A 25741-nucleotide genomic window follows, 5' to 3' on the forward strand; every position below is an offset into this window, starting at 1 on the left:
GGATCTGCCTTGTCTAAACCCAGTTTGCTCTTTGGGAAAAACAGCTTCATCAGTTATCCAATCAACAAGCTTACTGTAAAGATGCTTTGCATATAATTTGCTAATTACAGGTAGCAAACTAACTGATCTATAACTAACCGGATCAGATGAAAGGCCCCTTTTGAATAGACTACCGCATAACATTTAAGGCAGTAGATAAAGGATTTGAACAAAACATCATGGGAGTAAAGATGGGAAGTCAAAATATTAAGGAAAGACGGCATTGAAACTTAACTGAATTTGTTAAATTGTATGCGCTAAAGGTTAAAGCCTCAGTGCCTAGGACTTGCCGATCAAAAGGTCGGCGGTTCGAATCCCTGCGGCGGGGTGCGCTCCCGCTGCTCGGTCCCAGCGCCTGCCAACCTAGCAGTTCGAATGCACCTCCGGGTGCAAGTAGATAAATAGGGACCGCTTACCGGCGGGAAGGTAAACGGCGTTTCCGTGTGCGGCTCTGGCTCGCCAGAGCAGCGATGTCACGCTGGCCACATGACCCGGAAGTGTCTCCGGACAGCGCTGGCCCCTGGCCTCTTAAGTGAGATGGGCGCACAACCCCAGAGTCTGTCAAGACTGGCCCGTACGGGCAGGGGTACCTTTACCTTTACCTTTTATGAAAATCAATAAAATATTTTTTTGGGGGGGGGGGATTTACGTGCAGGGATGGTTCCAGAAAATAGCATGGGGTGGCTCCCTGGCAACTGGAGCGCTGAAGGGCCCTATCCTGTTGCCAATGCAATTTAATATTTATATGTAGCTGCTGAGAATGGCTATTAGGAGAGTTGGAGCAAAGTGTCATCAGTATGTGGATGACACCCAGCTCTATTTCCCTGTAACATTTGAGTCAGGAGAGGCTGCGCATGTCATGGATCTGTGCCTAGAAGCAGCAATGTAGTGGATGAGAGCCAATAAGCCAAGACTGGATCCTGACATTATTTTAGGAGGCTTAAACACCTCCACAGAAATTCAAAGTTTCCCTAAAGCCTAGTTCCTCATCACGGCATGTAGCTTTGAGAGAAAAAGCGTATGATCTACGAGGAGGAAAAAATTGTTTCCGCTGGGAGTTGGAACTCATTCAAATGATACCAATTTCACTTGGAAAAGTGCCTTTGATATGACAACTACAGACAAAGGCCTTCGTCACTCTGTTCACACCCCTGTGGTTAGAGATTAGAAAAATTAGAGGAGCTGATCAACAGCCGCATCCTATGTCTTTAGTGTGTTGAATGCAAAAGACCCTAAATGTGAACTGACAGTGCCAACATTTTCTTTGTTTTAAAAATAGCTGTTTCTATTTAGGCGGCAGCAACATTTTCATTTCGAAAAAAGAATAAATTCCTGAGGGTTAGCCAGGTTAGCCCATGGCAGCTGCCACAACCAAAATTCTTGTGGCTCCTCGAAGATTAATCACTTATGTAGAATAAGCTTTTAGGGGCCACTGGATGCAGGAAATGGCCCTCTATCCAGTCAGCTGATCATCTCAGGCACCTGCCCCTTGGGCCTCCGGCCTACCACAAATGCTTATATTAGCAGTTGGAAATAAGTCACAATGTGGCTCGCAAGGCAACCCCTAATAAGCTACACTTCCACTCTACAGGGAAGTGGGACCGATTTGGATGGACCTAAATGGTTTCCAGAGAGTAGTAGGGGATGTTTTATCTCATGCTGATGGTCTTTCAGCTGATTTGCTGGTGGCCCACTGGAACGCGGAGTTAACCAGGGCTATTGACTATCTGGGTCTGAAGTGCCCTCTCTGATTTCATGGAATCTGGACAGCCCCGTGGTCTCCAGGGCTAAGGGCAATGAAAGGACGCGGGTGGCGCTGTGGGTTAAACCACAGAGCCTCTTGGGCTTACCAATCAGAAGGTCAGTGGTTCAAATCCCCGCGACAGGGTAAGTTCCCGTTGCTCGGTCCCTGCTCTTGCTAACCTAGCAGTTTGAAAGCACGTCAAAGTACAAGTAGATAAATAGGTACCACTGTGGCGGGAAGGTAATGGCGTTTCCGTGCGCTGCTCTGGTTCACCAGAAGCGGCTTAGTCATGCTGTCCACATGACACGGAAGCTCCCTCGGCCAATAAAGCGAGATGAGTGCCGCAACCCCAGAATCGACCACGACTGGACAAATAGTCAGGGGTCCCTTTACCTTTACCTTTAAGGGCAATGAAACAATCACTGAGATGGTTAGACCTCAACATCAACACTACTAAGTGGTGATAGTGATGGCAAAGAGGACCTTCTTCACTGCCTCTATTACATCTGCAGAAAACAGCAGCAGGAGACTCTTTCAGGCGGTTCACAATTTAGCAGACCCACCTTCATTATCGGGGCTCTCAAGATCTTCTGTAACGATCTTGCAGTTTTTTGCAGATAAAGTCGCTCAGATTTGGAAAGAGGTGGACTCCACCGTGGGAGCAGGGCCAGGGCGGGAGAGTGCTAGAGTACTGTCTAGTCATGTTTCATGGGATCAATTCCAATCCATTACCTCCGAGGATGTGGACAGGCTGCTTGGACGAGTGAAACCGACCACCTGTCTCCTTGATCCTTGCCCATCCTGGCTCATACCGGTAATTATTATCCTGGCTCATATTATTATGAGCCACACCTGCCTGCCTCCCTCAACATATGTCCTCGGTTGAGGGGCAGGTACAATAGAACAGCTGCAAAGAAATAAATTGGAAGCTTCAAGCGAACGACCGTTTGTTCCTCTGCAAGCAGGGATCTCTGACCAGAAGCTTCACTGGGAACAGAAGAAGCAGGAAGCTCCCCATCAACTACTATTGAGTGGGGCTTATTTTTTCCATTTCAAAGAGGCAGTATTAATCCAAACTGCTTCCTCCAAATGGACACCCTGCAACCACCGGCCAGCTGATTGGCAGTTACTGTGGCCTCCTTGGAATACTGACAGGTGCCAATCACCCAGCATCAGGTGACTGGCAGACAAAACCGCAGTGGGTGGGGGAATTAAGAATCTGCCTGTCTGCTGCGTCCAGTTCCCTGTATTTGTTCCATGCAGCCAAAGAAGCAGTCAATGAGATGTGCCATTTAAAACAACACCATCTGCAAGGAAATGAAGGTTGGAGGAGGCAAGAACTCAGCAGCAGAGGTCTTATCGATATTTTTGAGTTAACTTCAGATGAAGTTTACAGCATGTCATTCCTTGAAGGAGAACTACCTGAAAATGATTTACAGGTGGTATTTAACTCTGATTAAGCTTGCTAAGATGTAGAAGACTGAATCAGATAAGTGCTGGAGAGGCAATGAGGTTGAGGGGACGTTCTTTCATATGTGGTGGACCTATAAAAGGGTAAAAGAGTATTGGGAAATGATCCATAATGAATTGAAAAAAAATTTTTTAAGCACTTTTAAAAACAACAACCCCAGAGACGTTTTTGTTGGGGATAATTCAGATGGAAATTCTCAGGTGTCAATAAAGGTTATTTATGTATGTCACTACTGCGGCCTGTGTTTTGTTTGCCCCAAAATGGAAAACGAGTGAGGTCCCAACCAAAGAAGAATGGCAACTTAAATCGATGGAGTGCATGCAGCTTGTGGACCTAACATATAGAATAAGAGAACAAGAAAAACATACGTTTAAAGAAGATTGGGAAATGTTTATTGAATATATGGGGAAAATAGTGTACACTTGAAAAAGTTGGCAGCATTAAGATAAATTCAACAGTGTAAATAAGTTTTGATGGATGTAATAATGGAATAATGAATGGTTTAGTTTATGTAAAATATGCAGGGATTTATGTTATGCAAAATGAACCATGGAAAGAGAAGAAGGGAAGTCATTGATAGTTTAAGGTTGTTAAGCAACCTTTTAACTTGTAAAGCAGAAAATTTAATAAAAATGCAAGAGAGAGAGAGAGAGATTTTTAAGTTAACCGCAGAAACCACAGCATGCTGGATTAAGCTTGGTGCTGCAAGTAGTGTTGTTTTGCCCCTAATTATAGCATTTTGAGGGGGACGCAGGTGGCGCTGTGGGTTAAAGCCTCAGCGCCTAGGACTTGCCGATCGAAAGGTCGGCGGTTCGAATCCCTGCGGCGGGGTGCGCTCCCGCTGCTCGGTCCCAGCGCCTGCCAACCTAGCAGTTCGAAAGCACCCCCAGGTGCAAGTAGATAAATAGGGACCGCTTACCAGCGGGAAGGTAAACGGCGTTTCCGTGTGCGGCTCTGGCTCGCCAGAGCAGCGATGTCACGCTGGCCACGTGACCCGGAAGTGTCTCTGGACAGCGCTGGCCCCTGGCCTCTTGAGTGAGATGGGCGCACAACCCCAGAGTCTGTCAAGACTGGCCCGTACGGGCAGGGGTACCTTTACCTTATATAGCATTTTGAAGGAAGTGGTATTTCAGCCTCCTTGGTTTGCTTTGCAAGTCCCTGAACTTGCCCGGTCACCTGCAACCTCCTCCGGAGGCAGTACCTGACAAGTTGACTTGGACATCGATGAGGCTGACGGCAAGAATCTGCAGCACAAGATAGAGCAGCGTAAAGCTGTCTCCCACGGCTATTAAAGACCGTTCACCTGGTGAGCCTGGGAAAATGCCTTTTTTGCTGCTGAGTTATCCAGAATAGCCTGGCAGGTGTGCCCTTCCCAGCAAAAACTGGCAGCTGAAGAGCTCCGCGAATGAATTCAGCAAAGCCTTCTTCAAAACCACAAAACAGGCCTTAGGAGGCCCACAGTGATCCAAAACATTTCTGTACGTGTCGATCCCATTGTTTGCTCTGTTCCAAAATTTATGTATTTCCCCCCACTTTACCGCCCAGTCATTTTAGATTAGAAATACTCTGTTCTTTGCTTCTCAGTTATGTTTTAAGACAGGCCATTTTTCTTTGCTGCAGGGACTGAAAACCTCACATATCTGGAAAAAATACATTAAAAACTAAAGCATATATATATATTAAAAAATGTGACACACAGTAGACAAGATAATTGGTTGAAGCAGAAGTTCGCAAGAGTGCTAAAAGATTTGATTGTCTAATCTGGCTAATTTCTTTTAAGAGTGTAACATTTGTTAGCCCATGTAGGCACATAAATATTTAGCATCCCTACTAGCAAATCCAGCTCTCTGCATTTTCGGGACGTTTAATGATATCTAATCCCTTAATTATCTTTCTCCGCTCAATATTTCAACAGCGAAGCCTGGAAGCTACAGAAAAGAGCTTTCATTTAAAGTTTGCCTGCTGCTCCCAGTAAAAAATTCCAGAGCAGGTCAAACGCTTGAGAAATCCCATTGAGACTTGTGACATATATTTGGCTAATGTGGGGGTGGGTGGGTAATGAGAACGGTCAATGACCATCAATAGCACCCTGCGTCAAATCTTTCCTTTGGGGTTCAAAGAACTTTCGGAGCAATTTTTGGGTGGTGGTGGGAAGCCGCAGGGGAAACAGAGAAAGGGGGTGCTTTATTACGTTCGTTCGTATAAATACAAAATCACAATCAATGATGTCAAAATACAACAATCCCTCCTAAAGGGCAGCCTGCCTGCCTGAATCTCTCTCCTGCAATCTTCTCTCAGGGCAATTGGTGGCAGATAGCCCCGAGAAGTAGCTGGGGAGTGGAAATGGATAGATATATAGGAGCCAGCATGGTATAGTGGTTAAGAGCGGTAGTCTCGTAATCTGGTGAACTGGGTTCGATTCCCCACTCCTCCACATGCAGCTGCTGGGTGACCTTGGGCTAGTCACACTTCTCTGAAGTCTCTCAGCCTCACTCACCTCACAGGGTGTTTGTTGTGGGGGAGGAAGGGAAAGGAGATTGTTAGCCACTTTGAGACTCCTTAAGGGGAGTGAAAGGCGGGATATCAAGTCCAAACTCTTCTTTTTCCTATTCTCACATCTATTTGCTGTCAGCAATTTTGTCTGGAAACCTAGTGAGATGAACCAAAGGGATATGAGCAGTGCCGGATTTACGTATAAGCTAAACAAGCTATAGCTTAGGGCCCCACACTCTTGGGGGCCCCCAAAAAAATTAAAGGGGAAAAAACTGGATGTACCTTTCCAAAATATAAAATAAAAAACAAATAAAATAAAACCTGCATACAGTAACAGTGCTTTGTGTTGTGTAGGCTCCTATGATGTAAGTAATGGGCCCCGCCTGCTAGCCTGCTCCCTAAAATATCACTGGTTTGCTCATTTCTATGTATAGGGTGCCTACATTCTGCATGGACGGGTTGCATGGCAATATGTGCAAATGGCTTTAGATACCTATTAGGTCCATAAATTACCATACAGCATATATTCAACACAAAAAACAGCAACAATTTGTTTTTGACAAAGGACAGCTGGACATATAAAGGGCCCTATAACCTTCAGTAGCTTAGGGCCTCATCAAACCTAAATCTGGCCCTGGATATGAGAGTTCTGGACGGGAAAGGATTTGAGCCCAATTCATGCGCCACTCACATATTGCCATGTTCACGGAGGAGTGAGGCTGAGTTTTAATGTGTGCTGCTCCCGACATCACTACCTGCTTCTGCAGCAAATGTGTGTTGGGTTGGGTTCTCTGCAATGAAATTCTGATGCAAGAGCATTTGCTTTTGACTTGGGGTTCAGTCAGTGGCGTAGTTTGAGAAGGCCATGGGGCGATTACCCCAGGCACAAAATGATTAAGGGAACAAAATCTCAACACTCAGTGTTGAATATAGTTGCGTGCTTCTGTTGCCGGGCTCCGTTGAAAAAGGCTTCTCCAAGCAAACCAGGAAGTGACCTCTCCAGAAAATGGAATGACTCTTCTTTTTTATCTCTGTGGCTGCGATCTCCTGGGTGACACAGTTGAATGCACATGTGTACTGTGTCCATTTTCCTTCCTCCCACCCCTTCTGCGTGGCTGCGGGCTCTGGCAACCCACACTACACCACTGAGCTCAGTGTGATCAGGACAATGTCTTCCTGCTGCTATTAGACAACAACAACATCAGTGAGCTAGTGAATGTGCAGAATAATATGGAGTGATCTCTGCAGTAAGGACCAGCAGGATATAGCTGGATTTCCATGGTTGCCAGGGGCGTCTGTCTCTCCAGTTTTGTGTCATGCCAGGCGCCCCATGGGGGCCATTTTGTGACTGGCACCATAGCACTTTCTCTCAAGATTTAAATTTCCGAAAGTCCAGAGGTAGCATTGTTATCAATTTATGATGGGGTGGAAGGTTTGCAGGCTATGAAGGGCTCACTCACAAAATTATTGACAGCTGCACGAATTGGGGTAGCTAGAGAGTGTAAGGGGCAAGCAAATATAAAATGGAAGAATGGTACAAAGAGGTGTAAGATATTAATGATAAATTAAAATGTGCCATTAAGGTAAGACGGGGAATATGTAGGAGAGATGGTTTTGAGGAGATATGGAGGCTGTTTGTAGAATTTGTACTGTTAAAATGGAAAGGGGTCAAACCATCAGAAGAGGTGTTGAAATTTTGGGAGGTTGGATAGTTACGATGGAATGGTCTTGGTGGTGGGGTGCACATTTTTATTTTTATTTATTTATGATTATTACTTTGTAGGAGGAAAAATTCCTTCTGGTCCAAAAAGATTGGCAATCTCTGATCCAGAGTGTACTTCCTCAGGCTGCAGTTGGGACTTTACATGGCTGAAGAGAAAACATTTCCATAAAACTTAATTCAAAAGCATCCAAGCAGGAAACTAGTATGTCACAGAGAACATGAGTCAAGAACTCTTTCCTCCAGCATCTAGTTTTCTAGTTTTTAGAATCATAGAATCATAGAATCATAGAGTTGGAAGAGACCACAAGGGCCATCGAGTCCAACCCCCTGCCAAGCAGGAAACACCATCAGAGCACTCCTGACATATGGTTGTCAAGCCTCTGCTTAAAGACCTCCAAAGAAGGAGACTCCACCACACTCCTTGGCAGCAAATTCCACTGTCGAACAGCTCTTACTGTCAGGAAGTTCTTCCTAATGTTTAGGTGGAATCTTTTTTCTTGTAGTTTGGAACCATTGCTCCGTGTCTGCTTCTCTGGAGCAGCAGAAAACAACCTTTCTCCCTCCTCTATGTGACATCCTTTTATATATTTGAACATGGCTATCATATCACCCCTTAACCTCCTCTTCTCCAGGCTAAACATGCCCAGCTCCCTTAGCCGTTCTTCATAAGGCATCGTTTCCAGGCCTTTGACCATTTTGGTTGCCCTCCTCTGGACACGTTCCAGTTTGTCAGTGTCCTTCTTGTGTGTAGAGGTTTTCATTTTGCCAGATCCATTCATATGAGCTCCCAACCATGGTCTGAAGCAGTTTAGACCAGACACAGGTTTACCATCTTGTCTGCTATTAGTGTGAATTAGGACTACAAAGTGTGGAAGAGAAAGCAAACAGACTAGTTGCCCCACTTTCCAAGAAGCCAGGCCTGTAATAATCCAGTCAAAACAGGCACACAGGCAACTCCTCTCAGCACATACACTTATTACTGTTTATTTCCGTAAAACCATCAGTGTGTGTGGCATTTTACAAAGCAACAAACAAGAAAGGCAGTCCTCCGTCCTGAAGAACTTACAATTTAAATGTGAACAGCAGGAGAGGCAACAGAGGGAGCGAAAGGCAGAGCAAAGGAGAATGGGATGGATATGCACAAATGCATTTGCAAGTGCAAGTAAAAATGTTGTGAAAACTAGAATCATAGAGTTGGAAGAGACCACAAGGGCCATCGAGTCCAACCCCCTGCCAAGCAGGAAACACCATCAGAGCACTCCTGACATATGGTTGTCAAGCCTCTGCTTAAAGACCTCCAAAGAAGGAGACTCCACCACACTCCTTGGCAGCAAATTCCACTGTCGAACAGCTCTTACTGTCAGGAAGTTCTTCCTAATGTTTAGGTGGAATCTTTTTTCTTGTAGTTTGGAACCATTGCTCCGTGTCTGCTTCTCTGGAGCAGCAGAAAACAACCTTTCTCCCTCCTCTATGTGACATCCTTTTATATATTTGAACATGGCTATCATATCACCCCTTAACCTCCTCTTCTCCAGGCTAAACATGCCCAGCTCCCTTAGCCGTTCTTCATAAGGCATCGTTTCCAGGCCTTTGACCATTTTGGTTGCCCTCCTCTGGACACGTTCCAGTTTGTCTGTGTCCTTCTTGAACTGTGGTGCCCAGAACTGGACACAGTACTCCAGGTGAGGTCTGACCAGAGCAGAATACAGTGGCACTATTACTTCCCTTGATCTAGATGCTATACTCCTATTGATGCAGCCCAGATTTGCATTGGCTTTTTTAGCTGCCGCGTCACACTGTTGGCTCATGTCAAGTTTGTGGTCAACCAAGACTCCTAGATCCTTTTCACATGTACTGCTCTCAAGCCAGATGTCACCCATCTTGTATTTGTGCCTCTCATTTTTTTTGCCCAAGTGCAATACTTTACATTTCTCCCTGTTAAAATTCATCTTGTTTGTTTTGGCCCAGTTCTCTAATCTGTCAAGGTCGTTTTGAAGTGTGATCCTGTCCTCTGGGGTGTTAGCCACCCCTCCCAGTTTGGTGTCATCTGCAAATTTGATCAGGATGCCCGTGAGTCCATCATCCAAGTCGTTGATAAAGATGTTGAATAAGACCAGGCCCAAGACAGAACTCTGTGGCACCCCACTAGTCACTCTTCTCCAGGATGAAGAGGAACCATTGATGAGCACCCTTTGGGTTCGGTCAGTCAGCCAGTTACAAATCCACTGAGTGGTAGCATAGTCAAGTCCACATTTTACCAGCTTCTTTACCAGCTTCTAGGCAGATCTTCTCTTGCTATCCATACTACAAGAAATCCAGAGGGGTGGGAATAGGGGCTTTTCTATCCCACCTCCTAAAAGCTTATAACAACAACAACAACAATTTATTTATTTACAACAACAACAACAACAATTTATTTACAACAACAACAACAACAATTTATTTATACCCCGCCCATCTGGCTGGGCTTCCCCAGCCACTCTGGGCGGCTTCCCAAAAAATATTAAAATACTGTAATACATCAAACATTAAAAGCTTCCCTAAACAGGGCTGCCTTCAGATGTCTTCTAAAAGTCTGGTTGTTGTTGTTCTCTTTGACATCTGGTGGGAGGGCGTTCCACAGGAAGGGCGCCACTATCAAGAGGGCCCTCTGCCTGGTTCCCTGTAACTTGGCTTCTCGCAGTGAGGGAACCGCCAGAAGGCCCTCGGTGCTGGACCTCAGTGTCCGGGTAGAACGATGGGGGTGGAGACGCTCCTTCAGATATACTGGACCAAGTCCATTTAGGGCTTTAAAGGTCAGCACCAACACTTTGAATTGTGCTCTGAAACGTACTGGGAGCCAATGTAGGTCTTTCAAGACCGGTGTTATGTGGTCTCGGCGGCTGCTCCCAGTAACCAGTCTAGCTGCCGCGTTCTGGATTAGTTGTAGTTTCCGCCATCCATCCTCCAACCGCCTCCAGACACTCAGACATTATCCAAATGTCCAAACCAAAACAGTCTCCAAACTCATTTTACCCTTTCCTTTGTAGGACATCCTGTTCACATTATCCCTTCCAGACACACTAGCCATAGGGAGAAAAACTTGGGGTGCACAAAGTCTTCTGAAAATGGGGAAAAGATATCCATGCTGCTTTTAGAAATAAGCTAGGCAATATGAGCCCCAAAGCAGGAGATGGAGAGCAGAGAGATGCAATTTCTTGCTTTTCTAGTAAAAAAAAAAAAAAAGCTTTAGAATAGCAGTAGGCTCTTGGGGCAAATCCAGTCCACCAGATGCCCTACTATTCACTCATGATATAACCTAGTGGCTATTTTAAAGAAGCAAGTTAGCAAAAATGAACAAATGTCCTTCTAGTTCCATGAAGCTGTGTTCACCCTATATGAGACAGTTTTCATCCTAAGGCCGAAGCAAACCAAGGGACCAGCCTCAGCCATGGAGTTTTGCTAGCTGGCCCTATCTGTCACTAGCTAATTCGCTGGCCCTATTTGTCACTAGCTAATTCGCTACCAGTGAAATTCTTCTTTCTATTCAACCCAACAGTGGGTTGTTGTTTTCTCAGGTGGTAGGCTGTCCGTCTTATTGGTCTATACTGAATTCTGGACCATTGTACCCCAAGGACAGAATGCCTTGTGCTGGCTTGACCCAATGACTGTATCCCTCTCCAAGCCAATGTTATCATAGGCAAAATAATTTCTAATGGCGCTCAGCTATTTCCAAGGTGTTCAGCCTGACTGTTGGATGGAAGTCTAGGTAATGAGACAATTCAACACTCAAAAGCTTAAGCTAAAAAACAACTGTGGGGAAATCGCAATGTGTTTGTTGTTATAAGCAGCTCCTACCTTTCAGAGACAAAGGATTAACTTTTGCGTGTTCCGTTTCCTTCGACTGTGCATGCTGTTTGCGACCTTTCAGGTACTGCGTCACCCTTGAATCAACCACATCTTTTAGCAGCAAGCAGACATCCTAGAAGAAATATTTGTTTTCAGATAGGTTGGAGCATCTTCTACGAGGTCTGAGAAACCATTACGAATTCTCAGATTTGTTTATTGTGAAGTCCTTGCAAACAAGCTGAAAAGCAATGCAGGCTGCAGTTCTAAACTTGATTTGAAATCAACTGCATATATTTTTAAGTACATCATGGTCATTCCTAGATCCACATATACTAAGTGAGCATTTTGGATATCAGAGAGGAGGGAAATAATAGAAAATAGATTAATGACAAATCCCAGAGCAATCTTACATTTGAGGGCAGGAGCAGCAAAGTGACTGCTCTTTGCTTTTGTACCGTACTTTGTACACATCAGTCAAAATAAAGAGACGTCCCTCAAGCTTGCAGACAAAGGGATTTGGCAAACAGGAGAAGGCAAGCAAAGTGGGGGAGGCAGAAAGGTAAGCATCAAGATTGACGCTGCTTAGTTGCTGTCTTTTAAATGGAAAGGCAGAATATAAATGCAACACATCACTGCCCTTATTCTTCCTTAGGCAAATCTAAATGTTTTCTTTTCTACATATGCTGCTCTATGGGCTGCTGTGACATAAATGAATCAGCAAGACAGGCACACCCCTCCAGTTGGGAGTAAAGAGAAGCAAGGAAGGGAGATGCTCCTTTGCTGCAGTAGCACAAATACCTGCAGCTTCAGCTGTCCTAGAAGATAATGAACTCCAGATCATACATGCAGGCAGTATCTTCAAATCTATCTATCATCTATCTATCTATCTATCATCTATCTATCTATCTATCTATCTATCTATCTATCTATCATCTATCTATCTATCTATCTATCTATCTGTTTTTTATTAAATTTTCTGTTTTACAATTTAAAATACTCATTTAAACATCCTTAAAATATCAATGACTTCCCGTCTTCTCTTTCCATGGTTCATTTTATGTATCATAGATCCCTGCATATGTTATAAAAACTATACCATTCAGTATTCCATTATTGCATCCATCAAAACTTGTTTACACTGCTAAATTTATCTTAATGCTGCCAGCGTTTTCAGCTGTACACAATTATTTCTTATATACTCATTAAACGTTTTCCAGTCTTCTTTAAGTTGTCAATCTCCTTTGGTTGGGACCTCACTTGTTTTCCATTTTGGGCCTAACAAAACACGGGCCACAGTTGTTGCATACATAAATAACCTTTTCTGACAACTGGGAATTGTCATCTGAATTATCCCCAACAGAAATGACTCTGGGTTTTTTGGGAAAGTACTTTAAAACATTTTTTTCAATTCATTATAGATTATTTCCCGCTACTCTTTTACCCTTTTACAAGTCCACCACATATGAAAGAATGTTCCCTCAACCTCTTTGCATCTGTAGCACTTATCTGATTCAGTCTTATACATCCTTAGCAAGCCTATTCGGAGTTAAATAACATCTGTGAATCATTTTCAGGTAGTTCTCCTCCAAAGAATGACATGCTGTAAACTTCAGGTTACTTTTCCAGAGTTTTTCCCTGCAGTATCTTCAAAGATCATATCAATTCCAACAAAAAAGGGAGCACAAATAAAAATTACCAAGATACTAGGAACATGCAATAACCAAATGTGAATAAGCCAATGCAATCTCCTGCTTCCCTTGCTTAAATTGTGTGCTTTTAAAGCACAAACGATTGAGCCTTACCTCTCTCTTACGATCAGAAAACCACACACTGTCCTTACTGGAGTCACGCGACGTAACATGGAAATCCACCAGAACAGCAAAGTTTCCACACTTCGGATGTTTGTGGTAGAAGAAGAAGAGGGAGATAACAGAAAATATTTTTTATTCTGTGTTATTATACACATCATCATAGAATCATAGTTGGAAGGGACAACAGGGGTCAGCTAAGCCAACCCCGTGCAATGCATGAATCTCAACAAGCTGTTCCTCATCCAATTTGAAACCATACCAGACCCTGCTTAGCTTTGCAAACATGCTAGCCGTTTTATTGCTGCAAGCTTAGTGTGGTTCTTGGAGTTCAAAGCTAGGTCTTATATGACTGAATATTACCCATGTGCAGGATATAACATAGCATCATAACTGCCCTATGAACATGCCGTTTAGCATAGGAATCTTCATATTTTGTTATGAAAACCTAATCAATTCAATATCAATGCATCAACTAGCATGTATAAACTTTAACATAAAAAAATTACCCAATTCACGCCAGCTTAAGTTTTTTTAAAATGGATTGAGAAATTCTTCTTTGAATTGTGTGCCTGACATTTCACGTTAGCCTATCAAACTGTTCACGTTACTTTTTTAAAAAAAATTAAGAACCGCCTTTTCCTAGCTACGTTGGCCTAAACAGAAATGAATGAGTGAAGGAGCATTCTGTGGTGTTCTAGGTCTCACCTGTGGCAAGACCAGGTGAGGGTCTGGGGGTCACCTCTATCACCAAGGACCTCAAGTATCCCTTTTCCAGCGGATGAGGTAGTTTGGTAGAGAAGAGGGAGCTGTGACTGACAAGTACCCAAGAGAAAGTAGACATCCTTATTGGTGAATATTCATCCGTGGAAGCACAGAGAGATACAAGGGGCATGTGGTCATCACTGTTCAGCTGCCCAGCACAAATATGTGTCATGACATCAGAAATACATCTTCTTCTTTGTCTATCACTTGTAGCCGAGTAAGATTGTCTTCCATGAACACAGTCTTAACAGTGAGTCCGTAAGTGACCGTGGAGGCCAATTCTGGATCCACATGTCCTTCCACAGTGGGGACATAGGTTTCCGGGCAAGATGTTGATCATGACGAGGGTTTGCCAAACGTGCCTTCCTCTTAGTACGTTTCTCCCTTTTGTCCTGAGCTCGAGCATCTTCAAAGCCCATAGTTCTAGTTACAGATAGGTAGTCGTGTTAGTCTGCATTGTAAAAATAAAACAAAAATAAAAATCCTTCCAGTAGCACCTTAGAGATTAACTATGTTATTGGTATGAGCTTTTGTGTGTCATATAGTGAGAGTGGGGAGGGGTATTACTCAGAAGGGTATATATAAGGGTCTGTTGATTTCTGTTTCCAGTGTATCTAAAGAAGTGAGCATGCACACGAAAGCTCATACCACTAACAAACTTAGTTGGTCTCTAAAGTGCTACTGAAAGGATTTTTTTTTTATTTCAAAGCCCATGACACCTTTGGTAAAGGCTGTTCTCCAACTGGAGTGCTCGCAGGCCAGTGTTTCCCAGTTGTTGGTGTTTATGCTACATTTTTTTTTAAAAGGTTTGCCTTGAGAGAGTCTTTAAACCTCTTTTGTTGACCATCACCATTAAGCTTTCCATTTTAAAATTCGGAATAGAGTAGTCGCTTTGGAAGACGATAATCAGGCATCCGCACAACATGACCAGTCCAACGAAGTTGATGTCGAAGAATCATGGCTTTGACACTGGTGATCTTTCTTCTTCCAGTACACTGGTATTAGTTCGCCTGTCTTTCCAAGTATGTGTAAAAATTTTCAGAGACACCATTGATGGAATCTTTTGAGGAGTTGGAGATGGTGTTTATAAGTGGTCTATGTTTCACAAGCATACAGTAAGGTTGGTAGTACAACAGCTATGTGAACTATTACTTTGTAGACATACTGACCGCAGCACTCATGCCTTCACTGCATAGCAGCACTTGCAAGCAAGGGTGTTGGCCCCCCTAGTCCTCAGCTGTCTTTCAAAGGCAGTAGCCTCATAGTTACCAGTTGCCACCATCCACAAAACGTTGCCATCAAACAAGCATAAACTGGAGGTGTCAGTAACTCATCTATCTGAATTACCTGTGCACAGTGAGTGAATTGTTTGGTGCAACTCGCCTTGCAAAAAAGTCTCAAGTTCTCCCCGAGAACCATAAATCTACATTTCTGTGGATTTGGCCCGGCAACCGAAGGCTCCTATCTACATGGAGGCATCAACATGACGTTCTTTTCTGTCTAAAAGGACAGACCACTGTTTCCATTTCCCACCGTTTGGGACTAGGATCAGGACGCTAATTCAGAGAGAAAGAGAGCTACCTGCTGGAAGAATGCAAATTCTTATCCCGATGAGTGAACGAGACTACAGAGGTTCAAAAGTTCACAAGGAGTTGCTCATGTTCGCGGCGAGCGATGATAGCCAAAATATGACACAAGTGGGAAATCATCTGTAGACAGGTGTCAAAACATGTTCAGTTGATTTCTAAATGCTATGGGATCTTCTTTTTTTAAAAAAAATGTTATTTTGCAATGTATGACTTCTCGGTGAAGATTTATGTGTGTCCTATAAATTTATTTGTGAAGGGAGAAAGAATTTGTGCGGCATGTAAGTACTTAATATAAGTGCTATTTATAGACAGCTGGTCATACGCAATTCAAGTAACCGTGAAAAATATTACACGGGGCACCATGGTAATGCAAACATAAGCAAGCCAGGTTTGAACCCCCCATTTCAGCAGTAAATGAGGTGGGGTTAGCAGCCTTTCATCAATTCTTTCCTCCAAAACCACTTTTTGCTAATACAAGCTCTATTAAGACACACAGGAACCAGCAGGCGATGAGGCAGAGCAAGATTTTCCCACCCACAGAACTTGGCTGTATCTGAAAACATTAACAGGTACAACACAGCTGACTTGCCTCCTGTCTTAACCCTTTAGTAAGAAACCTCTGAAAGGAAGGCAGTGAGAACGTTTCCTCTCTCATCTACCAAGTCCTTCTCCAAGCTGTGTAAATTGGGATGAAATCTGGGGGTCTAAAAATGGGGATATTAATGCTGACAGGTGTAATGGGTGGCCCTTATCAAGGAACTTGTAAGATAACCTCAAGCTAGCAGTTATTTAGGGGGAAAAAGCATAATCAAATGATGTCTTTCTGTGTGCCATTATAGGACTCAGGTTTCTGAAGGTGCTGCCAGAACTCTTGATTTGCCAAGGATGAAAGGAGAAAGGGAAATTATCGTGCTGAGATTCTCCACACGCCCTGCCAGAAGCTACCAGGATCATTATTATTTAAATGAATGTAAGAATTTCGTTTCCCATACATATCTCGAGGCGATTTAAAGGCACACCATGGGATCAACTAAATGATGGAGAGGCTCAAGATTTGATGGCAGATACGTTCTACCACATGTGGTGGACATGCAAGATAACAAAAGCATTCTAGGAAATGATTTATAATGAGTTGGAAAAAAATGTTTAAAATAACGTTGTGAGAAAACCAGAAGCTTTTTAATTAGGAATTTTAGGTGCAGAGATATCAAAGGAACAGAAACGACTATTTCTGTATGCGACAACAGCAGTGCAGATACTACTGGCCCAGAGACGAATGGCTGATGAAGATGATGGACTACACCAAAATGGTGAAAATGACTGGGAAAGTCAGAAACCAGGAGGAGGGAAGCTTTAACAGGGAATGGGTTACAAATTTTAATAGGGAATGGGTTATACAGCTTACAGGCTTACTGAATATTCCTCCACATGTTTTCTGTAGTTGGCATCTATCCATCTCAGGAGACAATGGAAGAGTGTGTCTTCAGGCGTGAAGTCAAACTGTTGGAGAGTTATAGTGTCTGCTGTGGTTGTAGAGACTGATATGGGAGAGACATGTTTTATTGCAGCTGGGGGCAGATGAAGGTGTCCGGTTTTGCTGCTATAGACGCACCATGGCGTTTCTTATCTCTGAACTCCTCCCAGGGGTCATTCCTCTTCTGATCACAGCTGTGTATACATGACCGGGCTGTCTGTCTCCAGGCGCTGTTGTCGTCTGCAAGGGGTTCCCACATGGCACATGGTTAATGTTGCCAGCGTTCATGTCCCATTTGCCTTCACGTCTTGGCAATGCAGGGTTGGTCTGCCAATGACCTGAGTGCCTGAAGCCAACCCCCCCATAGAACACATCCTTGGGGATCCTGCCACATTCCATTCCATGTACATGAACAAGCGAAGTGTAGACCTTGCTGAGACAGGAGTGTAAACATGGTGGGAATGTGAGCTTTGGAGAGCACATCTCTGTTTGAGACTCTGCTCTGCCATGTGACGCCAAAAATCCTCTGGACGCAGCACATATGGAAGGCATTGAGGTGTCACTTGTGGTGGAAAGAAGTTGCCCACAACTCACTTCCATAAAGCAGCGTGTTCAGCTCGCAAGCCTGGTAGACCTTCATCTTGGTAATACTACTACTACTACTAATTATACAGTGGACCCTTGAGTTACGTACCGCTCTGGATATGTAACCTTCGGGTTGCAAACCCGGAAGTGTATACTTCCGTGTTTTGCAGCGCATGCATGTGCAGAAGTGCTCTATTGCACTGCCCGCGTGCATAAAAGCGGCACCTCCAGTTACAGACTTTTCAGGTTAAATATGGACCACTGGAATGAATTTAATTTGTATATAGAGGATCCACTGTAATAATTATTATTTATACCCCATCCATCTGGCTGGGTTTCCCCAGCCACTCTGGGTGGCTCCCAACAGAATATTAAAAACATGATAAAACACCAAACATTAAAAACTTCCCTAAATAGGGCTGCCTTCAGATGTCTTCTAAAAGTCAGGTAGTTATTTATTTCCTTGACATCTGATGGGAGGGCATTCCACAGGGAGGGTACCCCTACCAAGAAGACCCTCTGCCTGATTTCCTGTAATCTCACTTCTTGCAGGGAGGGAACTGCCAGAAGGCCCTCAGAGCTGGACCTCAGTATCCAGGCAGAACAATGGGGGTAGAGACTCTATTTCAGGTATACTGAGCCGAGGCCGTTTAGTGCTTTAAAGGACAGCATCAACACTTTCAATTGTGCTCAACAACGTACTGGGTATTGGTCATTACTCATATTGACCATCCTTACTTAGCCAGAATGGCACCATCCACACACAAGGTGGAAGTAACAGAGGCTCAGGGAATCCCTGAGGTTTGCAGAAGTACAAACAACTTTTTGGTGGGAAGAAACCAAGGTGGGGCACCCCCAAACATGTCAGCAAGGATGCTCAGGCGGTACAAAATACTGAATGATTCTTGTCAGGGTCGACTGGAAAACTGGGGTGGGTGGAGTGGAACTTGAATGGGCATCCTGAGCAGGAACACTCCACCCTGTGACCACTGGATTCACGTATCACTTGTTGAATGTAACATGCTAGGTTTTTTTATACGATATACTGGGAGTACATTTTACAATGGCCACAGAATGTTCCCAGATCCGTTCAGTGTTAACTATTGACTGGCTAGATATTTTTCAGGAGCTCTTTATCTCATCAGATTAAAAACATGAAAAGTTTGGGTCCAGCTGCCATCTGTTAATTCTTCATTCTTGGGAAGAAAACAGAGGGCAGGCTTTTGATAAAAGAAGATCAAAGCATTCTGTTCTTTCGGTGAGTGATACCTGTAACACAGAAGCCTAGCAAAACTGATTTCACAATGACCCACTTGTAAAGGTGCCTTCCTGCTATTGATATGATATTTCTGGTACTCGAATAACCTTCAATACTTGAAAACTGCCTCGAGTAATTCTACGTCTGCAGCGTGATGCGTTAGCTAGACCCAGGCAAATGCAAATTAAGCTCTTCAGGAGTGCAAACTTGGCCAACTTGGGGGGAAGAGTTGTGGAAGCTGGACCTACCAAAAGACAACGATGAAGGTCTGCCCCTAAGCACTTCCGACGGCGTCTTTGAAATTAGCCAGGCATCAAGAGCATTTTGCATCCAGCTATCAACCACTTCACAGGGGCGCAGGTGGCGCTGTGGGTTAAAGCCTCAGCGCCTAGGACTTGCCGATCGAAAGGTCGGCGGTTCGAATCCCTGCAGCGGGGTGCGCTCCCGCTGCTCGGTCCCAGCGCCTGCCAACCTAGCAGTTCGAAAGCACCTCCGGGTGCAAGTAGATAAATAGGGACCGCTTACCAGCGGAAAGGAAAACGGCGTTTCCGTGTGTGGCTCTGGCTCGCCAGATGCAGTTTGTCACGCTGGCCACGTGACCCGGAAGTGTCTCCGGACAGCGCTGGCCCCTGGCCTCTTGAGTGAGATGGACGCACAACCCCAGAGTCTGTCAAGACTGGCCCGTACGGGCAGGGGTACCTTTACCTTTACCTTTATCAACCACTTGCGACCAAGTGAAGGTGCCTTGGTGCCAGGATGGCACTTGACATCTCCACCACCTAGAGATGCATGCCTGGGAATCTTTGGATCTGGACTTTTTCCACACTCTAATACCCCATACTGTAGAATTTGATCCGTTATATTTTATCGGCACAATCAGAATGAATTTCTGGGACCAAATTGCTTTTTCCTGTGCATCCTGAGTAGCAGTCACCATTCAGAAAAAGAGGTCGGAATAGGCCAGATGGGTGGGGTATAAATAATAAAATTATTATAATTATTATTAGTATTACTACTACTACTACTTCTACTACTATTATTATTATTGGCTTTTCTTGCTTAAGTTCTCAAAGCTCTTAACCAAGCTCAAAGTTGTCATCTGACCTAGCAATCAATCAGTCAGGCTATCCTTTGAAAAATAAGACTTTAGAGCTGTGTGGCACTATGGGTTAAACCACAGAGCCTAGGACTTGCTGATCAGAAGGTCGGCAGTTCGAATCCCCGCAACGGGGTGAGCTCCCGTTGCTCAGTCCCTGCTCCTGCCAACCTAGCAGTTCAAAATCATGTCAAAGTGCAAGTAGATAAATAGGTGCTGCTCCGGTGGGGAGGTAAACGGCGTTTCTGTGCGCTGCTCTGGTTTGCCAGAAGCGGCTTAGTCACGCTGGCCACATGACCCGGAAGCTGTACGCTGGCTCCCTCGGCCAATAAAGCGAGATGAGCGCCGCAACCCCAGAGTCGGCCACGACTGGACCTAATGGTCAGGGGTCCCGTTACCTTTACCTTAACCCAAAATGACAACTAGATATTCTGTTTGGGGGACTGTACCCTTGGGCTAAGAAGCCATTTGGCGCCTAGCTTTTATATCCGAGTTTCTAACACTGGCAACAACCCATGTGACATCAGGGAGTTCATGCAATGGATGGCTACATCTTCGCCGGTTAGTGTCTGCATGCTGTAAAACCGTGGGCGGGGAACTTGCTATTCTATTTGATTAAATTTAATCATGTATCCCATCTTTCTGACAATGTACTTTGAGTTCAAAGCAGCTCACAATAATGTGGCCCTCCTGGTGTTACTGAGGAACATCTCCCCTGACCACTGGTCATGCTGGCACTTGACATCTACACCAGCTGGAGGTGCATGCCTGGGGATCATTGGATCATTTCACACACTGATACCCCATCCTGTAGAACTAGGGAGAAGTTAAGGGGGGCTTAAAAAATGACTGTTTTGGGGGGATGTTCCATGTTGGGGGTTAAAGGCAAGAGACAAAGGGGTAAAGTCACTCAAAAAGATCGCAGCACAGAGAAAGCACACAGAAAGCTCCGTCTTCCTATCCAGAGATCATACAACAATGGAGGGTGGGGCAGGAGTCAGTTTTAGTGATGCTAAGGAAAGGGAGCCAGAGATCGACTGTGATCTACCAAAACCTCGCAGGGATCTACCAGTAGTTCGCAATCGACCTGTTGGACATCCCTGCTGTAAAATTCTACCAGTTATATTTCATCTGCACAACTGGAATGCTTTCTCTCTGCAGCCCGAGCAGTCACCATTAAGAAAAAGAGGTCGGAACAGGGGTGTGTGTGTGTGTGTGTGTGTGTGTGTGTGTATGTGTATATATATGGACTGTCCCTGGATCAAGTGACTTTTCTTCTTTCTCAAAGCTCTCAACCTAGCTCAAGGTTGCCATCTAAACTAGCCAGATGTTCAGCTGAGAATAAATCACAGTCAGTCCATCATTTTCCATTTGGGTGATTGTAACCTTGGTTTTAAGAAGATTATACATACAAACAATCTAACACACAACCATATAAACAATAATAGAAGCCTATATGGTGCATATTCAGTATAAAAACAAAAACAAATTCCAGACGTGCAGTGACATATAACCAAGTTTTAAAGATGAGTCTATAGTCCGGCCACAATGAACAGTGAGTCATGGGAGGAGGTAAGACTCTCCCTACTGGGAAAAAAGTGAAACAGATCCATGTCAAAGCTGTCTGAATCGACTTTGCTCCAGACTACCTCCTACTTTTCAATGCAGAACGCCCTTCCCCTGCAGCCAAGGGTTAGAAATCATCAACTTTAAGATTCCCTTAATTGTCTAAGAGAACCAACAGTTCCATGATAAATCATTGCAGCTCCTCCAGTTTCATATGCAGCGCTGGGAACTGACGGACAGGCTTTCATTCCTGCACTCACTGTCCCCCTCCCCATGTCCTCTGTTAATAAATAGCTAACTGGATTGAGGAGGGGGAAACAGCTGGTTGCTAAGGAAACTGGGGTTTTTCACTCATGCTCTTAATTTGTGGCCAGTCGCCAGTAGGTTCATAGTGCATCAGAGCAGAACTTGAGAAGGAAAAAACCCGAATGTAGCTTATTGATTGCTTATTGGAAACTCTTCAAAGCAAGCGCACAGAAAAGCCAAGGAGCCAGGCTGATCTGTTTTGAAGGAGATCCAAGGGATAGTAACAGAACAATATCTTTCTTAGGGCCAACCAAAAAAGAAGTGTGGTTGCATCAGACAGAGACGCCTCTCCAGATGTTGCTGGACTTTCAACAGCCCCAGCCAACGGTCGGAGATGGTGGAATTTGTAGTCCCAACAACATCTGTGGGGGCCGCAGATTTCCCACTCCTGCTTTTGGATTTCACAGAACTCTTCCTCGGACTGTAGCTAAAACAAATGAAGCAGAATATGTTGTGTGTAAACAAAGGTAAAAGACCCCAGACAGTTAAGTCCAGTCAAAGGCGATTACAGGGTTGCGGCACTCATCTCACTTTCAGGCCGAGGAAACCAGTGTTTGTCCACAGACAGCTTTCCAGGTCATGTGGCCAGCATGACTAAACCGCTTCTGGTGCAACGGGACACTGTGACGGAAACCAGAGCGCATGGAAATGCCGTTTACCTTCCCGCTGCAGCGGTACCTATTTAGCTACTTGCACTGGTGTGCTTTCAAACTGCTAGGTTGGCAGGAGCTGGGACAGAGCAACGGGAGTTCACCCTGTTGTGGGGATTCGAACCGCCGACCTTCCAATCGGCAAACCCAAGAGGCTCAGTGGTTTAGACCACAGCGCCACCCGCGTCCCTTTATTTCCAAAAAAAATAATAACAGTTGCTCATCATTTAAGAAAATGGAACTGGTGAGACACTGCCATGGGAGGAGCTCCTTTGTTAAGAATTTTCTTAATTGTTAAGCATTAACAAAAAAACGCATTTAGCAACATGCTAAAGCTTTACAGCTCCCATTGCTCAGTCCCTGCTCCTGCCAACCTAGCAGTTCGAAAGCACGTCAAAGTGCAAGTAGATAAATAGGTACCACTCCGGTGGGAAGATAAACGGTGTTTCCGTGTGCTGCTCTGGTTCACCAGAAGCAGCTTAGTCATGCTGGCCACATGACCCCAGAGTCGGTCACGACTGGACCTAATGGTCAGGGGTCCCTTTACCCTTTACCTTTTAAAGCTTCACAACTGCAGAGAGAAAGATGTCCAACGGATCTGGGAGCGTTACAAGTAGGGCCATGCTGAATTTTGGCAAGGTTTGGTTTTCACTGCTTATGTTCCCATTTGGGGATGGGGATATTTTACAAAACAACAACAACAACAACCCGTACTTTCAATGTAGTTTTGTGCATTCTCCTTCCCGCTCTATTGCTTGGCAGGGATGACGGATGAGAACTTCTGCATGTTGACGAAGAGCTGGATGCATCCCAGAGAATGTATAACGTAGCACAGTGGAATGGCACCCGAGTGTGTTGTTTCCTCTTGGTGCATTTCTTTCACCGGGGTGAAAATTGGATGTACATTCCACTGGAAGGGAGGGGTGGCCTGGTCTGCGCAGAAAGGGGGCTGCATTTCTTTCACTCCCAACAACACTCTCCCTTCCAAAACAGGATGCCACAAAAGTCACCTTCTTTAAGCTCCCCGTGGCTCACAAGCGGGGCAGCAATTTCTCCAAAATTGGTACTGCCATATTTCGTAACCGAAGAGTCACCTCGCTATTTTAATTGTTGGGAATTTTGAGTCTCTCTGATGCTGCCAGAGCACTTTTCCTTCTTCTGAAAGCCAAAAGATGATGAAACACAAGCTCTCTCCGAACATGAGTAAGGAACAGCTGGAGATAGCATCTGAAACTGCAACCTCATTACGCATCATCTGACAGCTTCCTACTTGCAGAGGTGCATGGAAATCCAAAGGCCGGTTGCCCACAACAAGAAAAATAATAATAATAATAATAACTGCAGGAAAGGCTTTTCTTTTCCTAGCTGACTGCTGCTTCATGAGGGTGACTCACAAGAGCTGCTCAGTCACAAAAACAGTCTTTTCCCTGCCCCCTGAAAAAAATGGTCTGGTGAGGTAGTGATAAGTTAATCACGAAGCAGAAGGAAAACACTGGCTGAACTGGATAGATCAGCGTAGATCAGGACAAAAGGAAACATGTCTGATCTCCTTCGTGTCCAAAGCAAAACAGAAAGCTATACTCAAACGGAAGTTCCCAGCATGCAATACTGGTATGTGTTACAGACATGTGACACGCAACAGTCCCACGTCTGTTCCTTAGGGTGGAATGGAACGTCCCAACTCATGCAACCTCACTCACTTTGCATCAAATATTCCCTTGAAGTGAAAATTGGCAACAGAAATCCATTGGTAATGGGCATTTCAAGTTTCACATGGCACTCATGTTGCAATCTTCCTCCTTAGGAGGAAGCACCACAGAACACAGTGGTACTTGCTCCTGAGTAAACATGCCTAGGATCCTGCCGTTGGTACTCAATTTACGGGTTTAAATGGAGCCTTCCAACACCAACGTCACTCGTATATTTGCTGCAAGTCTACTGAAGTAACAAAGCATGTTCTCCTTCATGGAGAGCACGTGTTGCGGTGGGGGCCGCCAGGACACTCCAAAGTTGGGGGGCGGGCTAATTGATCATTGGCCACTGATGCGATTGGGGCTTCCCTTGTTGTTGGGAATAAGTTAATGTTGCCATTTATTGATTGACAGCCAGAAATGCTAAAACTCTTTGCACGAGGCTAGGGCTTCCTCTTTTCGCCCGTGCATCGGATTGCCCGTCCCTCCCTCCCTAGAATAGGGTTGTTCGCTTTGACCTTGCTATGCCTGTCATGGGGTCGTCTGCTTTGGAGCAGGGGCCTGGTAGGAATTTTGTCCATCTGGCTGATTGGCTGGGGCCATTTGGTTTTTGCCTACTGTGTAGGAAATCGTCACAACTTGTAAGGTTGCGGTTAGGCATTGGTTTATGGTTTGGTTGGTTGAGGGGCATGGATTGGCTGTGCCTGCCCCTCTAATGCTGCTGCTGCAGGGGATTCCGTTAAAGGAATTGGGAGCTAACTATTGCTTGTCCACTCTGTCAAGGGGGCTCGGGCCATAGCAATGAGCTCCTGGTTGCATTTGGGGTGAGGGCAGGTTCCCTGCTCCGCGTAACCCCCAAGTGTATTCCCCATTCTGACTTTCGCATCGTGCGGAATGTCAGTCTGTCCCCCATGGTGGGGGCAGATAGTTGCAACCAATGCCTACGCAACCACTCACAAATTTGCATTTTAATAAAGTTGTGGCCAAAATTATGCCAAAAATCTTAAACAAAAATTTCTGTGTGATGTGTGAGTTATTGGGGTGGACCTGGGGACCTCGACACGCAACAGTACTTCTCTGAAGTGAGGACTTTGCAAAATATTGTCCCATCATTTCGCCGGGAGCATCTCTGTCGGTGTGAATCCACTATATAGTTCAGCAGCACAGAATCGCACCGTACTCACAGGCACTCATAATGTATGGCAATTTCATTCGAAAGCATCAGAACATGCTGATGAAATTCAAAGCAGCAAACTATTTCGTCTAAGGAGCTGCAAAGGAAATGGAAGAAAACAAGGGATAAAGAGGAGCTACTTGAATTGCCTGTATGAGATGGAGTGGATCTACACAAAGGGGAGGGGGAACACTTTAAATCAGAATTAAATCATTATAACAAAAGGGGGGGGGGGGGGGAAACGCTATGTAAAAATCACATAGAATTTTATTTTATTTTTGCTCTCTGCCACCACCTGGTGTTGCAGGTTTATAACATATTCAAATTGTTGTTTTTTGGCTAATGTTGCTGAGTCCATGGAAACAAAAACAAAAATGGCTTGGGGAAAAAGAAAGAATTCTCTTTGCTGGAAAGCTGTGGATGCCTTGCCATTTGAGCTGTTCGAAGGGCATGGATATGTTCGCAGGTTTCCCATGCCAGC

General features: G+C 44.7%; 1 protein-coding gene across 2 annotated transcripts in view; it reads right to left on the reverse strand.

Moving 5' to 3' along the window:
- SLX4IP (SLX4 interacting protein) overlaps window positions 1-25741 on the reverse strand; it is a 106311-nt gene that overhangs the window by 32736 nt on the left and 47834 nt on the right. For both annotated transcript variants that reach the window (XM_079970173.1, XM_079970172.1), the window contains exons 3-4: window positions 13101-13190; window positions 11308-11431 (exon numbers count right to left, since the gene is read on the reverse strand). In XM_079970173.1, coding sequence (XP_079826299.1) covers window positions 11308-11431; window positions 13101-13190 — 214 coding nt within the window. The remainder of the gene's footprint in view (window positions 1-11307; window positions 11432-13100; window positions 13191-25741) is intronic.

This window comes from Podarcis cretensis (assembly GCF_951804945.1).
Source record: "Podarcis cretensis genome assembly, chromosome: 3".
Lineage (NCBI taxonomy): Eukaryota > Metazoa > Chordata > Lepidosauria > Squamata > Lacertidae > Podarcis > Podarcis cretensis.